We start from the raw sequence: 14,703 nt of genomic DNA, 5'->3' as shown, positions 1-14,703 counted from the left end.
GTACATTCATAATGGATTACAACCCCCAACATGCGCATTAAATTGATACGATGGTGGTAACATGGATGCAAGTGTATACATAGTGCACAGAAGCATGGAGCACAGCGCACACCATCAGGGGCTCAATGCTCCTGTGTATGATGTATGCACTGACTAGGGAACCAGCCCGCTGTGTCTGCATCATCCATCCCTACGACGGCCGCACCTAAAGATCACATGGGCCAGACAATCCCCACTGATGGAGTACACAATAGATGTATGGTCACCAGGAGGATTGTAGAGCAGGGGAGACTGAGTGTGAGCCCTGCTGCACCTACTGAATGCATGGGACAGATGAGACACTGAGCACAGTCACATTTGTGTCTGTCAGCCCTCCTTACTAGATCTGGGGCTCAGAACCACCCTGTTAGTGACTGAGGGTCCCTCATGCCTCCTATGCTTTGTGCCTCTCATTGACTTTGCAGTGGCTGCACACAGCACTCAGAATCTCTCTCACAGCAGCATCAGATCCTGGGATGTGTCCTGCAGCCAGTACCTCATGTCTCCAATAACTTTCATGTACCTGCAGGATGGATTCCATGGTCTGATGCTGCTGTATGCAGCCATTGCAAAGGTAATGATCAGCACTATACATGGGGGGCAGGAGGCACAATCCATGGGGGGCAGGAGGCACCAGTTTCTTTAGTTCAAAAAAAAAATTAAGCCCAGCAGATAATGTATGTTCAGTGCAGTGTCCCTAGCAGCAGCAGGCCAGGATTCCAGCCGTGTGAAGAGTCCCTCCAGCATCAGGTATCAGGCCAAGCACACACTGAGGGGAGGGGGAGGGCTCTCTCCTGCTGTGCTCCTCCTCTCAGTCTACAGAAACTAGTGGATGGCTGCTAGCGTAGTGTGCAGTCCCCCCTGCTGAGGGGCCGGGTCGCAGCTGCGACCCCTATCGCGTGACCACAAGTTTCTGTGTATTCCATTAGCATAATACTTTTTTTTAATACAGTGGGATATTTATTGTTGCCCAAAGCTATCAAAACCTGCTCAGCTTTCATTTTACCAGAGCAATATGAGGAATAAAAGCTGAGCTGTGATTGGTTGTCATGAGCAAAGACGAACATATTCCCCCCCCCCCCCCTGTACTTCATGGCGGGATATTTTACTAGGAAGGCTTACCTAAACTCCTGTGACAGCAGTTTATTAGTCACTGGGTCCGGGATCTGTGCAGAAAGGAAGAAAAAAAATCAGCACAGTACAACATCTTCAAGACATGCACATATTAGGTTAGGGTAGGTTCACCCTGCGTTTGTTAGTTTTAGGTTGGGTTCACACTACGTTTTTTCATCCAGTGGACGGCAGCACTGATTGGCTGAGCGGGACTGGAGCTGCGTCACCAAGCAGGTAATGTATGCTCTCGGCGGCAGGCTGCAGAGGGTTAAAGCACATACTCACAGCGGGATATCAATCCCACTGCAAGTATGTGCTCTATAGGGATGAATGGGACGGAATCCGCTGCGGATCCAGTAGGCATGAAGGCACCCTAAAGGGGTTGGCCACTTTATAGTAAAATAGGTCAGTGTATAGTATTAGTAAGTGTGCTCACTGTATATACTGACAGCAGCTCCCTGTGTACTCACTGTGTATACTAACAGCAGCTCCCTGTGTACTCACTGTATATACTGGCAGCAGCTCCCTGTGTACTCACTGTGTATACTGGCAGCAGCTCCCTGTGTACCTCATACAGCTAAAATCAGACTCCCCCCACCTCCAGGCCGACATGGAGGAACATGTAACCAGGCTCCGCCCCCCAGTGTATATACTGGCAGCAGCTCCCTGTGTACTCACTGCATATACTGACAGTATACACAGTGAGTACACAGGGAGCTGCTGTCAGTATATGCAGTGGGTACACAGGGAGCTGCTGCCAGTATATACAGTGAGTACACAGGGAGCTGCTGTTAGTATACACAGTGAGTACACAGGGAGCTGCTAAAAGCAGCTCCCTGTGTACTCACTGTGTATACTAACAGCAGCTCCCTGTGTACTCACTGTATATACTGGCAGCAGCTCCCTGTGTACTCACTGTATATACTGGCAGCAGCTCCCTGTGTACTCACTGCATATACTGGCAGCAGCTCCCTGTGTACTCACTGCATATACTGGCAGCAGCTCCCTGTGTACTCACTGTATATACTGACAGCAGCTCCCTGTGTACTCACTGTATATACTGACAGCAGCTCCCTGTGTACTCACTGTATATACTGACAGCAGCTCCCTGTGTACTCACTGTATATACTGACAGCAGCTCCCTGTGTACTCACTGTATATACTGGCAGCAGCTCCCTGTGTACTCACTGTGTATACTGGCAGCAGCTCCCTGTGTACTCACTGTGTATACTGGCAGCAGCTCCCTGTGTACTCACTGTATATACTGGCAGCAGCTCCCTGTGTACTCACTGTGTATACTGGCAGCAGCTCCCTGTGTACCTCATACAGCTAAAATCAGACTCCCCTCCTCCAGGCCGACATGGAGGAGCATATAACCAGGCTCCGCCCCCCAGTGTCTACCACTGAGCCTGTATATGTCTATGGAGGACACAGGGGACAGGGCATAGTCACATGCTCCTCCATGTCGGCCATTTTATGGAGCAAAACGCCAGAGAGCAGGGCAGCCCAGCCTGGAGGAGGGGAGTCTGATTTTGGCTCTATGAGGTACACAGGGAGCTGCTGTCAGTATATACAGTGAGTACACTTACTAATACTTTATGTACTGACCTATTTTACTATAAAGTGGCCAACCCCTTTAATGTATACGTTAAATGGACAGCAAAAACGCAGTGTTACCATAGCTTTGCATTATAAAAAGGAAAACCGCTCCGCTTTTACTGAAATAAAAGGTACTAAAACGGAAGCGGTGGAATGGGTGGGAAAACAAACGTAATGTGAACCCAACCTACGGCGTAAGAAAAGTGTAAGAAACTCAGTATATTACCTCTCTCAGGATTTTCTGGATCATGCTGTACATAAGTGGGCTACCAGACACTTGCAGTGACCCCGGACCTAGAAGAATCAAATATTTTCATTACTGTAAGTTCTCCCCGTTTTTTTACACTCCCTGGGGGGACTGTCAGATTGCAGTCTACTGACAACCCTTATCACATTCTGCCTATAGCAACAGTGTTCTATTATAGCAGCCACAGAGACTGTCAGAAGGCTGCCCTGGCTGTCGTTACAACTGATCAGCAGTGCTCTACTATAGACAGGACATGCATCTATCATTAAAGGTGTAGAAAGTTATATAGATTTGTAATTTACTTCTATTTAAAAATCTCAAGTATTCCCGTACTTATCAGCTGATGTATGTTCTGCAGGGTGTTTTATTTACATTCAGACATTGAGCAGGAGAGGCTTTCTATGGGGATTTGCTGCTGCTCTGGACAGTTCCTGACATGGACAGAGGTGTCAGCAGAGAGCACTGTGTCAGACTGGAGAGAATACACCACTTCCTGCAGGACATACAGCAGCTCATAAGTATGGGAAGACTTGAGATTTTTAAATAGAAGTAAATTACAAATCTATACAACTTTCTGATATCAGTTGGTTGGTTGGAAAGAAAATAAAATTCACTGCACAACACCTTTAAAATTTTTAAATAAAAGAGTAAAATTACAAGTATTTAACTTACAAGTCTAATCAACTGAAACCAGTTGATTTGAAAGATTTTGCTGGATAACCCCTTTTATATGGTGGTGTTGGTGGTCCCTGTACAGGAGCCACCCCTTTGCTAGGTCCTTCCCTGTGGGATACCTGCCTAATCCAGTGTTTTTACATATATTAGAAGCTCACATAAATAGAAGTCTGCTTTAAAACACTGTAAATCATTCACACATAAGGCAGCGGGGTATAAAACAAGAAACATACCTTGAATAATAGCATCCAAATTAATAAAGGATATTGCCTTAAGATGTAGTGTAGTGAGGTATCCCTAGAAAACAAATGATAAGAAAGGTATACATAAGTCTGGTCATGTGATACTCAATTCTGTGACTGCATTTGCCTATATTGTCCATGTACCAAGCCTGGCGTGCCAATAAAAGCCTAATAGAAGAATCCACCCTACACTGAGTGTGGTAGTTTTTTGATTGGTTTGATAACTTGTTTAACCCCTTCACATCTCATGACCGCGTACTTCATGAAGGCGCGAGGGGGGTTCAGAGAGGGGTCCCGCCCGCAGATAGCATCTATTAGCCGACATGGGTCCTGTTGCCTGACAGCTGCATTTAAATGCTCTGCTCCTAGTGTCTAGTGGGACGAATCTCCTCCCCGTGATGTGATCCATTCTCCTGCCCGGGCCAGGCCTCAGCATCGCATTGACGCTGATCCCGGCTCTGTAATACATTGCTCTGGGCTACAGCGTCCCGGAGCAATGAATCACTGATCTAATGGATCAAGTGCTGTGTATATACACAGCATTGATCTCTCTGAGATCACAAAGCCCTATAGACCAAAAAATAAGTGTTATAAGCATGGTAATTTTAAACACCTTTAGTATGCTTGAAAAGGTTTTAGTTTTTTAAAAGCCGTCAAATAAAATAAAAGTTGTACAAGTTACAAATCGTAATTACAATCGTACTGATGTGAGGAACATGCAGAACATGTCAGTTTTACCATAGGGCGAACGGTGTAAACACGAAAGTCCCTGAAAGGAAAACCAAATTCTTTTTTCTTTTTTCAATTTGACAGCGCAATTTTTTTTTCTCCTGGTTTTGCACCATACTTTATGGGGGGGGGGGGGGGGGGGTTAAGTCTATCATTGCAAAGTACAATTGGTGTTGCAAAAATAAGGGCTTGTGTGGGTCTCTAGGTGAAAAAATGCAAGTGCTATGGCCTTTAAAACATGAAAATGCAAATATGCAAAATTAAAATTTGGCTTTGACCTTAAAGTGACACAGTCTCCCCCTTTGTGCATTCTGACATCTCTACACAGGTGTAAAGGGTAAATTTAGCGTTTTTCATATAATACGTCATGGTGCTTGTTCAAGTTAAAAGGGTCCTTTTATCGACTGCAGATTGTATTAAGTGGGCGTAGCCTCACTGCATTAGCGCCACTTAGTCCCACCCATAATGGCACCGTTAGCCCCGCCCCCTTGACACCCATTGGTTGTCCGACGTAAAGGGGGTGTGGTTTTGACCTTTCGGCCAGCCTGTTCCAATGGCTGGCGAGGAGGTGGGACAACTGTGGCATTGTGGGCGGGGCTAAGTGGCGCTAATGCCGCGAGGACCCACCCACTTAACACAATCTGCAGTTAATTAAAGATGACTTTTTACTTGAACAAGCACCATGGCGTATGATATAAAATAAGGTATGAAAACCGCTAAATTTACCCATTACACCTGTGTAGAGAGGTCAGAATGCACAGAGGGGTGACAGTGTCACTTTAAGGGGTTAATATGGAACACGAAAAAAAAAAAAAAAAGGTTAGTTAAATACCTCCAACCACTCAGTGGCACCAACAGCTCCGAAGTCTCCTCCACTCCAGCTGGCAAATACAATGCTCCGTCTGGGTTTATACCCCTCTGTAAAGAATATATAAAGGTTACCTGTCTTGCTGTTTTGTAAGTATTTGTTTTTACAAACAACTGATGGAAAAGTAGAAGCATTTGTGTGCATCCTTTTTGATCTGTTTTTTTCCATTGACTTCCATTTAGAAAACCTGACACGCTTTAATCCTTTTTAAGCATACATAAAAATGTGGTGGACGACGTTTGTGCATGTTAAAAATAAAAAATTTCGATTTTTTTTTTTTTTTTTTTTTTTTTTTTATGATGGAAGTCAATGGAAAAAAAAACAGATAAAAGACTGATGCACACAGATGCAAGTAAATTGACTTTTTTGCGTCGCTTACATCAGAAAATTTTCGCTTAAATTTGAATGACTTAAAAAGGCCCTTAAGGGTGTTTAAAAAGGTGAACATTTCCTTTAAGGAGACGAGAACTTACCCTTTTTAACCATTTCTGATAACATACGGGCAAGCTCGACCAGCAGAGATGTGCCAACAACGGCCTTGGATACTCCCATGCCCTTAGAATCTCTCTGAGCCCCGACCACAACATAGCGATCTAAAACAAAGCACAAAAAAAATAATTCATAAATGGTATAACACAAAAAAAAAATAATTCATAAATGGTATAACACAAAAAAATAATAATTCATAAATGGTATAACTTAAGGCCTTATTCACACATTCCATAATTTTGTCTGTAATTGCAGATCCACAATTCCGAACAAAATTATTGCCCATTGATTTCTATAGGCCCATTCAGACTACGTTACGGAGGCGATATCTGTACCAGCCGCAAAAAAATACACTGATATACAAGAAAAACGAAACAAAACACTAATTTGTAGTGTACAGACCAGGAAAAACTAAATAAAAAATCATTGAGTGTGTGAATGAGGCCTCACTAGTTCCTCCAGAAGGCTGCATCAGGTAAAATCAAAACTCAGTTACCTGGTTCATCAAAGCCCTTAAGAACACCGAAGACATTGTAAATTTTCTTCTCGGCAAGAACATTGTTCACGTCAAGCTTCACTTTATACTGGTTGCCGAGCTTACATCCGCTCTCCCATTTGTTTGGACAGCCAGCAGCTTCAAGTTTTCTAAAGGAATAAAAAAAGATAATTGATTAGAGAGATCCACAATAAGCAAAAAAAAAAAAAAAAGGGTGAGGGGCAAAGGGAACCTCCCCCCTTTCAGTTTTGCATTTTTTTTAAATAGTTTAGTATATTTGTGCATGTACTCCCATAAGCAGTGTGTGTAGTACTAATATTCTCTCTTTACATATACAGACTAATAGATTGCATGAACTACGAATAATATATAGTGATAGAATGGCAGGGAAAACAGAAATAAATCCAGGTAAATTCAATAGCACGTCTATTTGTGAGATCTCTGGAGCTGTGGGTGAGGGACTACTTTCTATGCAGGTCAGTGGAGGAAGACTAGGAAAGCGAGCTGTGTTAGCCAGGCAGTTCCTAGGGGCCAGACTGCAATGCACTCCTGGAAAATGCAACTGCTTCCTAGTCCCATGGTGGCAATGGGGCCCACCCACAGAAAGTGAGGAGACCAGAAGCAGTAGAAAGGTATAGGCTAAAAAGACCACTGGAGATCACTTTTCACAGAATGTATTAGCCATGGATGAGAGAGGTAATAAAGGGAATGTGTCACCTCAGTTTTCTTTTACTGATTAGAGTCAGATTGTGAAGCTTTTTTCTGTTCTAATCGGTTTCTTTTTTTGTGCAATGTTATAGGGGCTGTCATATTGCCTGGGCTGCTGTTAACAGCATTTAGTGACATACTTTAAAACAAGACTCAAGGACATAGACGACAATAGACAGCCTGAAAGTTAAAGGAGAAGTCCAGCGAAAATTTTTACTTAGGTATTGTATTGCTCCCCAAAAGTTATACAAATCACCAATATTCACTTATTATGGGAAATGCTTATAAAGTGCTTTTTTCCCTGCACTTACTACTGCATCAAGGCTTCACTTCCTGGATAACATGGTGATGTCACTTCCTGTGGCTGCTGGAGAGGATGATGGCAGGGGGATGCTCAGTGCCCCTCCAGTGCCCTGTGTCCTCCAGTGCCCTGTGTCCCTCTGCCATCATCCTCTCCAGCAGCCACAGCCCGCACAGCTCTGGGAGTAAGGTTGTGACATCACCATGTTATCCAGGAAGTGACATCACCATGTTATCCAGGAAGTGAAGCCTTGATGCAGTAGTAAGTGCAGGGGAAAAAAAGCACTTAATGTGCATTTCCCATAATAAAGTGTATATTGGTGATTTGTATAACTTTTGGGGGGCAATACAACACTTTAATATAAATTTTGCCGGACTTCTCCTTTAATCATTGAGTGTTCTGTGACCTCTAAAGAGGTCATTCCACATGGAGCTGCTATTGTCTCCTCTATCTACTGGTGTCACATGACGCTGCAATGCTGTACAGGTCACTTTACTGCAGCCTCTTCTTATCACCACAGACACGGCAGGAAGTCTCAGCTTAGTTTTAGCCCCAGTGGTGAGAATGAGAACTGCAAGATATCAGGATTATTTTATAATATAGATAGAAAAATGGAAAATTAGAAAAAAAAAGTCAAAGAAATCTTAAAAAAAGGTTTAACATAAAACATTTATACCATAAGTCATTTTCTGATGACACATTCCCTTTAAGAGCACTTCCTTCATGAATATACTGGAATCAGAAGACGTCAAATACCAAAAATCCACACATATCCGGCTAGGACAATAAGGCTACTTTGGCCAGGACATAGCTGGGTGGCTAAAGATCACCGTTTCATACAATACAAAGAGGTAGTGCTTGGTGACCTTTGGCCATGTGACCCATGTTGTGGTCAAGGTCTTCATTTAGCACCAGTCTGATATTTGATCATCAATACTATGCTGCCCAGTTTTAATTGTGGTCAAGATGAGGCCATGTGTACAACAGATGTCACAGGTAATACCATTATTGGACTGTCCTCACGGTTTTCAGAGACACCATACATACACCAGAGTTATTTTTTCTTTTTAGCACAGCGTGGTCTGCATTCACCAGACGACACCACCAATATATATCATACCCATAAAGCTTCTTTCCATCTGTACTGGAAAGTGTTTGAACAGGAATCTGAGGGAGTCCTGAAGATTTTGATGGTGGAAACTGGGTATGGTTAAATGAAGGGAAGCCAGGTGTAAACGGATCACCAGTCCCAAAATGAGCCTACATGAGAAAGAAGAGGATGTAACTACAAGGCAACCGGGTTATCAGCTCACTACACCGCCGGCCCAGTGAGAAGACGGCGTTTAATAGAATACATGCAACTCACATGACCAAATGGAGTATCAATGTCATCAATCTGTCCAGGAAACACAAAGTCTGTCGGCTCAGGATAGATAAGGACCCCAGACGCCCCAACACGTTCAGCATTTCTAACCTACAAAAAAAGAAAGAAAAAAAAGGTGACATTTCATGTGCGCACATATAGCAAGAAAGCAGCGTTGTGGAAAGACTTTTCTTTTGCTTATATTAGTGAAGCACATGGTATTACAGACCAGTCTGAAAGTTATTGTGTGCGCACGCTCTAGCTCAAAAGTTTAACGTTTAGTTTCAGAAAAATAAAAAAATATATATATTATTATTATTATTTAATAATAAACATTCCCCGTTTTGGTGTACAAAACACAGCGCTCAGCTGATGACCATGATCAGCGACTGATCGAGTCTTTAGGTCCTGACCTAAAATTATTGTCCGCCAACCGTGCATTGCTATGAGTAATAGTAAAACTTAGCAGATTAAAAAAATAAATAAATAAAAAAAAAAAAAAAAAAAAAAAAAGTTATACATACCTCTGTGCTCCCATATAAAAGAAGTTAGCGAATTGCACATGACCTGTGATGTACCGTGCGACAACTTCTTTTATATGGGATTTTCATGGACTACTACCCTGAACAGAGCACCACCATTACACCAAGAGGTGAGAGTATCCTACACCTGATATAAGTGGCGTAAGTTTGCGACCTGTGCTTGCACTTTGCTGTGAATACCTCTCTGTGCGCACCGATGTCCTGCTAGCTTCAATCCTCTCCCTGGCAGCGTCTGAAGTGACAGGCTGCTTAGCCAATCACTGACCGTGGCACTGTCCCGGTGATCGACCAGTCACTTCAATCACTGCAGGGAGGGCAGGACATCAAGGAGTGTGGAGAAGCATGTTTAACATTACTTTCCACTTACTAGGCAAGGGCTGCACGGACATCACTAGTGATGTCTGTGCAGCCCTTGCTGCACAATTATCGTGCCGTGTAATAGGCTCAGTAAAAGAGCACCAATCCCACAGATTAGCACTTGCTTACATAAAATCAATTGGCCATGTAATACAGCCCTTACAGGGAATCACCTGTATATGACTGCAGCCTAGTTACTTGAGGGGGATTACACAGACATGTTACTACATATAAAAATACCTTTTCGGAATAGGGTATAAATCCAGACCGCACAAGAATCAGTTTTCCAGTCAAATTCATGAGCCCTTTGAGATCTTGGAAGTCTTTTTCGGTACCGTACTGGGCATACACAAGGCTACCCTAAAATATAAAAGATTTTCAAATAACTACCAGTTGCCTTTTAAACGATTATAGTAATAACAGTAGAACAAGAATTCGACACTAGGAGATTAGGAGATCAGCCCCCCCATCTCAGGTGACATTATAGGACCATCGTTACTGCTCAGAAGAGACAGGCAGCGACAGCCAGAGACAAGCAGGCACAGCTGCCCGTTAGCTTACATTATCCCACACACTATCCTCAATAATTCGGGTCACACAGGCAGGATAGTAAAACCACAGATGCATATACAAGATAGCCAACTTACATTAACAGAGGCTGCAGAGCTGTAAGCCACATAGGAAGTGGGGGTAAAGATCTCTTCTTCTGAATCATCTTTTAAAAGTGCAATTCTGTTAGCCCTGGTCAAAATACACAGACACACGTTTAGTCATTAACATTTACTGTATTTCCTTGTAAAGCAATTCTATACCCACAATCTGCCCCCCCCCCCCAAACCACTTGTACCTATGGATAGCCGCTTTAACTCCATGATCTGCCCTGGGGTCCGTTCGGCAGGTGATGCAGTTATTGTCATGAAAAACAACTTTTAAAACTTGCAGCCCTGTGTCAGATTGGCGTGGCCTAGAGTGTCTGTGCCCTAGGACTGCACCGCCTCCCCGCCCTCTTCATCATTAGGAATGCCCCAAGCAGGATTTTTCCTAATCTTCACTTGTCTCAACACCTCGCGTGTGTTGGGTCATTAAGACACCTGTGCAATATTCAGACAAGTGATGATTAGGAGAAATCCTACCCTGGGGCATTCCTAATAGTGAGGAAGGTGGGAAGGAGAGGCGGTGCAAGCCTAGGGCACACACACTCTAGGCCACGCCAATCTGACACAGGGCTGCAAGTATAAAAGTTTTTCAGGACAATAACTTCATCACCCCAGGACAGACCTTGGATTATAAGAAGCTATCTGAAGGTACAAGCGGTTTCCCATTGTGTTCCAATCCTGATGACTAGTTGGAAGCAGGTGCAGAGCGCTCCACTTCAGATATGACCCATTAGCTCCTTTAAAGTCTATGAATTAAATAACTGAAATGGGGAGGTAGTGAAGCACTCTATCGCATGCTTCTCCTGTGTGTATTTGGAGATTGCAGCAGGTTTCATGACAATGAACGGGTCAGAGATCAGGAGTTGTTGCCCCTTCTTGCCAGACACCTACCAATTACTAAAAAGCATCACGTCAGCCATACAAAGAGATGCCCATGTTACAGACTGTGCCGACAGCTGTAATGCATGTTATCTGGCCTGATTTGACGGGAGGTGTGCAACTCAAATAGATGGAAAAAAAAACTTTCTGAAAGGGCAAATTCAACAGGAGAATTTAAAAAGGGCCCTCCGTAGCTTTACAGGAACTTCCGCTCCTGGGTCAGAGGGATTACCAGGCAATTTATAGAGAATTTTAGAAGGTGCTTCTTCCTGTTCGGTAGGGAGAAGTTTAAAAGGGGTTCTCCAGTGTCAAACTGGTATAAAAAAGTTATAATATAGATTTGTAATTTTCTTCTATTAAAAAATATCAAGCCTTCCCATACTTATCAGCTGCTGTATGTCCTGCAGGAAGTGTTTTATTTTTAGTCTGAGACAGTGCCCTCTGCTGACATCTCTGGCCGAAAAAGGAACTGTTGTCTCGGTTTTCTATAAATCCCCATAAAAAACCTCTCCTGCTCTGTACAGTTCCTGTCTCAGCCAGAGATGTCAGCAGAGAGTAGTGTCAGACTGAAAATAAAACAATGTTTCCAGCAGGACATACAGCAGCTGAGAAGTATGTGAAGACTTGAGATTTTTTAACAGAAGTAAATTACAAATCTATATAACTTTCTGACACCAGTTGATTTGAAAGATTTCCGCTGGACATCCCCTTTCACGGATCCTGTATTGAAAATTGTTTGCCAAGGTATAGGCATGAGGCAAATATTGTTTTAAATTCTTAAAAAGTATAAAGATCCTCTTAAAATAGTCATTCCATCCAATTTCACTTTTAAAGGTGCCTTCACATGTACTGTATTGCAGCAGATTTCACGCTGCAAGTTCCACAGTATAATCCGCTGCAATGCCCAGTACTGTTACCTTATATGGCTTTACATACTGGCAGCTGCGTACTGATTGGCTGAGCAGGATGCCAGCGAGCCGGAGCCTGAGAAGCAAGCGGGAGTGCGGGCAGGTAACTTATAAGCCTGGCAGGTAAAATCAGGCCAAGGCAAAATGGGAAGCCCCCTTTGGGCCTATTTCAATATAACTATGGGAAGTTATTATTAGTAATGTTGCAAAAAACTATTAGCACTTCTCATAGGCTTATTCAGTCTAAAATCCTGTATTGGCTTTATTATTCGCCAAGATCCCTCTCCGCAAAGGGTTTAAAACATAATGCAGGGTGTCCAAGGTGTTCTCAGGAGGGGGCTGATATTTCACATTTGATATGGAAATATAAAAACATGCAAAAATGCAGGTTTATCGAATTGGTGGAACAATGGCTAAGAATCAAACCGGAAGCCTCCCCAAATGAAATCCCCCTAGGGGGATTCTGAGAGGGGACCCCTTTTGAAGAGACTTTTTACATACTCTGAAGTGGCGATTGCAAGAAAACGTGACAGGGGGAGACAGATGAGCTCACACAGATGTGTGTCTTAAAGGGGTATTCCCCCCAAAATTATTTTTGCATTAATACGCTGCCCACCCGTAGCTTTCCATCTTTCCAATATACAGTTATTAAGGATTCTGCACAGTTTTGCTGTTATCCAGCTGCATTCACCCCCACGGATTGCAAAGAATCATCAGACCTCAGTCCAACCCGACACGCTCCCTGCTCCTGGCCCCCACCCTCCGTGTCGGCATCACATGTCCTCAGTCCCAGCACAGTGATGTGACTGAGAACACTGATGGGGGGGGCTGCTGTTACAGAGGGAGACAGTGATCAGTGCAGCTGTGACTGCATCCCTCTCTAACAGCAGCCACCTGGTCACCCCGTGTGTCCAGAGCCTCAGGGCTGTGTCCAGAGCCTCAGGGCTGTGTCCAGAGCCTCAGGGCTGTGTCCAGAGCCTCAGGGCTGTGTCCAGAGCCTCAGGGCTGTGTCCAGAGCCTCAGGGCTGTGTCCAGAGCCTCAGGGCTGTGTCCAGAGCCTCAGGGCTGTGTCCAGAGCCTCAGGGCTGTGTCCAGAGCCTCAGGGCTGTGTCCAGAGCCTCAGGGCTGTGTCCAGAGCCTCAGGGCTGTGTCCAGAGCCTCAGGGCTGTGTCCAGAGCCTCAGGGCTGTGTCCAGAGCCTCAGGGCTGTGTCCAGAGCCTCAGGGCTGTGTCCAGAGCCTCAGGGCTGTGTCCAGAGCCTCAGGGCTGTGTCCAGAGCCTCAGGGCTGTGTCCAGAGCCTCAGGGCTGTGTCCAGAGCCTCAGGGCTGTGTCCAGAGCCTCAGGGCTGTGTCCAGAGCCTCAGGGCTGTGTCCAGAGCCTCAGGGCTGTGTCCAGAGCCTCAGGGCTGTGTCCAGAGCCTCAGGGCTGTGTCCAGAGCCTCAGGGCTGTGTCCAGAGCCTCAGGGCTGTGTCCAGAGCCTCAGGGCTGTGTCCAGAGCCTCAGGGCTGTGTCCAGAGCCTCAGGGCTGTGTCCAGAGCCTCAGGGCTGTGTCCAGAGCCTCAGGGCTGTGTCCAGAGCCTCAGGGCTGTGTCCAGAGCCTCAGGGCTGTGTCCAGAGCCTCAGGGCTGTGTCCAGAGCCTCAGGGCTGTGTCCAGAGCCTCAGGGCTGTGTCCAGAGCCTCAGGGCTGTGTCCAGAGCCTCAGGGCTGTGTCCAGAGCCTCAGGGCTGTGTCCAGAGCCTCAGGGCTGTGTCCAGAGCCTCAGGGCTGTGTCCAGAGCCTCAGGGCTGTGTCCAGAGCCTCAGGGCTGTGTCCAGAGCCTCAGGGCTGTGTCCAGAGCCTCAGGGCTGTGTCCAGAGCCTCAGGGCTGTGTCCAGAGCCTCAGGGCTGTGTCCAGAGCCTCAGGGCTGTGTCCAGAGCCTCAGGGCTGTGTCCAGAGCCTCAGGGCTGTGTCCAGAGCCTCAGGGCTGTGTCCAGAGCCTCAGGGCTGTGTCCAGAGCCTCAGGGCTGTGTCCAGAGCCTCAGGGCTGTGTCCAGAGCCTCAGGGCTGTGTCCAGAGCCTCAGGGCTGTGTCCAGAGCCTCAGGGCTGTGTCCAGAGCCTCAGGGCTGTGTCCAGAGCCTCAGGGCTGTGTCCAGAGCCTCAGGGCTGTGTCCAGAGCCTCAGGGCTGTGTCCAGAGCCTCAGGGCTGTGTCCAGAGCCTCAGGGCTGTGTCCAGAGCCTCAGGGCTGTGTCCAGAGCCTCAGGGCTGTGTCCAGAGCCTCAGGGCTGTGTCCAGAGCCTCAGGGCTGTGTCCAGAGCCTCAGGGCTGTGTCCAGAGCCTCAGGGCTGTGTCCAGAGCCTCAGGGCTGTGTCCAGAGCCTCAGGGCTGTGTCCAGAGCCTCAGGGCTGTGTCCAGAGCCTCAGGGCTGTGTCCAGAGCCTCAGGGCTGTGTCCAGAGCCTCAGGGCTGTGTCCAGAGCCTCAGGGCTGTGTCCAGAGCCTCAGGGCTGTGTC

General features: G+C 45.8%; 1 protein-coding gene across 5 annotated transcripts in view; it reads right to left on the bottom strand.

The window, feature by feature from the left end:
• TFRC (transferrin receptor) overlaps positions 1-14,703 on the bottom strand; it is a 71,263-nt gene that overhangs the window by 2,715 nt on the left and 53,845 nt on the right. For all 5 annotated transcript variants that reach the window (XM_069974441.1, XM_069974445.1, XM_069974442.1 and 2 more), the window contains exons 6-15: positions 10,416-10,509; positions 10,009-10,128; positions 8,873-8,980; positions 8,627-8,766; positions 6,498-6,646; positions 5,986-6,105; positions 5,477-5,562; positions 3,907-3,970; positions 2,978-3,045; positions 1,162-1,205 (exon numbers count right to left, since the gene is read on the bottom strand). In XM_069974441.1, coding sequence (XP_069830542.1) covers positions 1,162-1,205; positions 2,978-3,045; positions 3,907-3,970; positions 5,477-5,562; positions 5,986-6,105; positions 6,498-6,646; positions 8,627-8,766; positions 8,873-8,980; positions 10,009-10,128; positions 10,416-10,509 — 993 coding nt within the window. The remainder of the gene's footprint in view (positions 1-1,161; positions 1,206-2,977; positions 3,046-3,906; positions 3,971-5,476; positions 5,563-5,985; positions 6,106-6,497; positions 6,647-8,626; positions 8,767-8,872; positions 8,981-10,008; positions 10,129-10,415; positions 10,510-14,703) is intronic.

This window comes from Dendropsophus ebraccatus, chromosome 6, assembly GCF_027789765.1.
Source record: "Dendropsophus ebraccatus isolate aDenEbr1 chromosome 6, aDenEbr1.pat, whole genome shotgun sequence".
NCBI classification, from domain to species: domain Eukaryota; kingdom Metazoa; phylum Chordata; class Amphibia; order Anura; family Hylidae; genus Dendropsophus; species Dendropsophus ebraccatus.
This window is presented reverse-complemented; position numbering and strand designations above follow the sequence as displayed.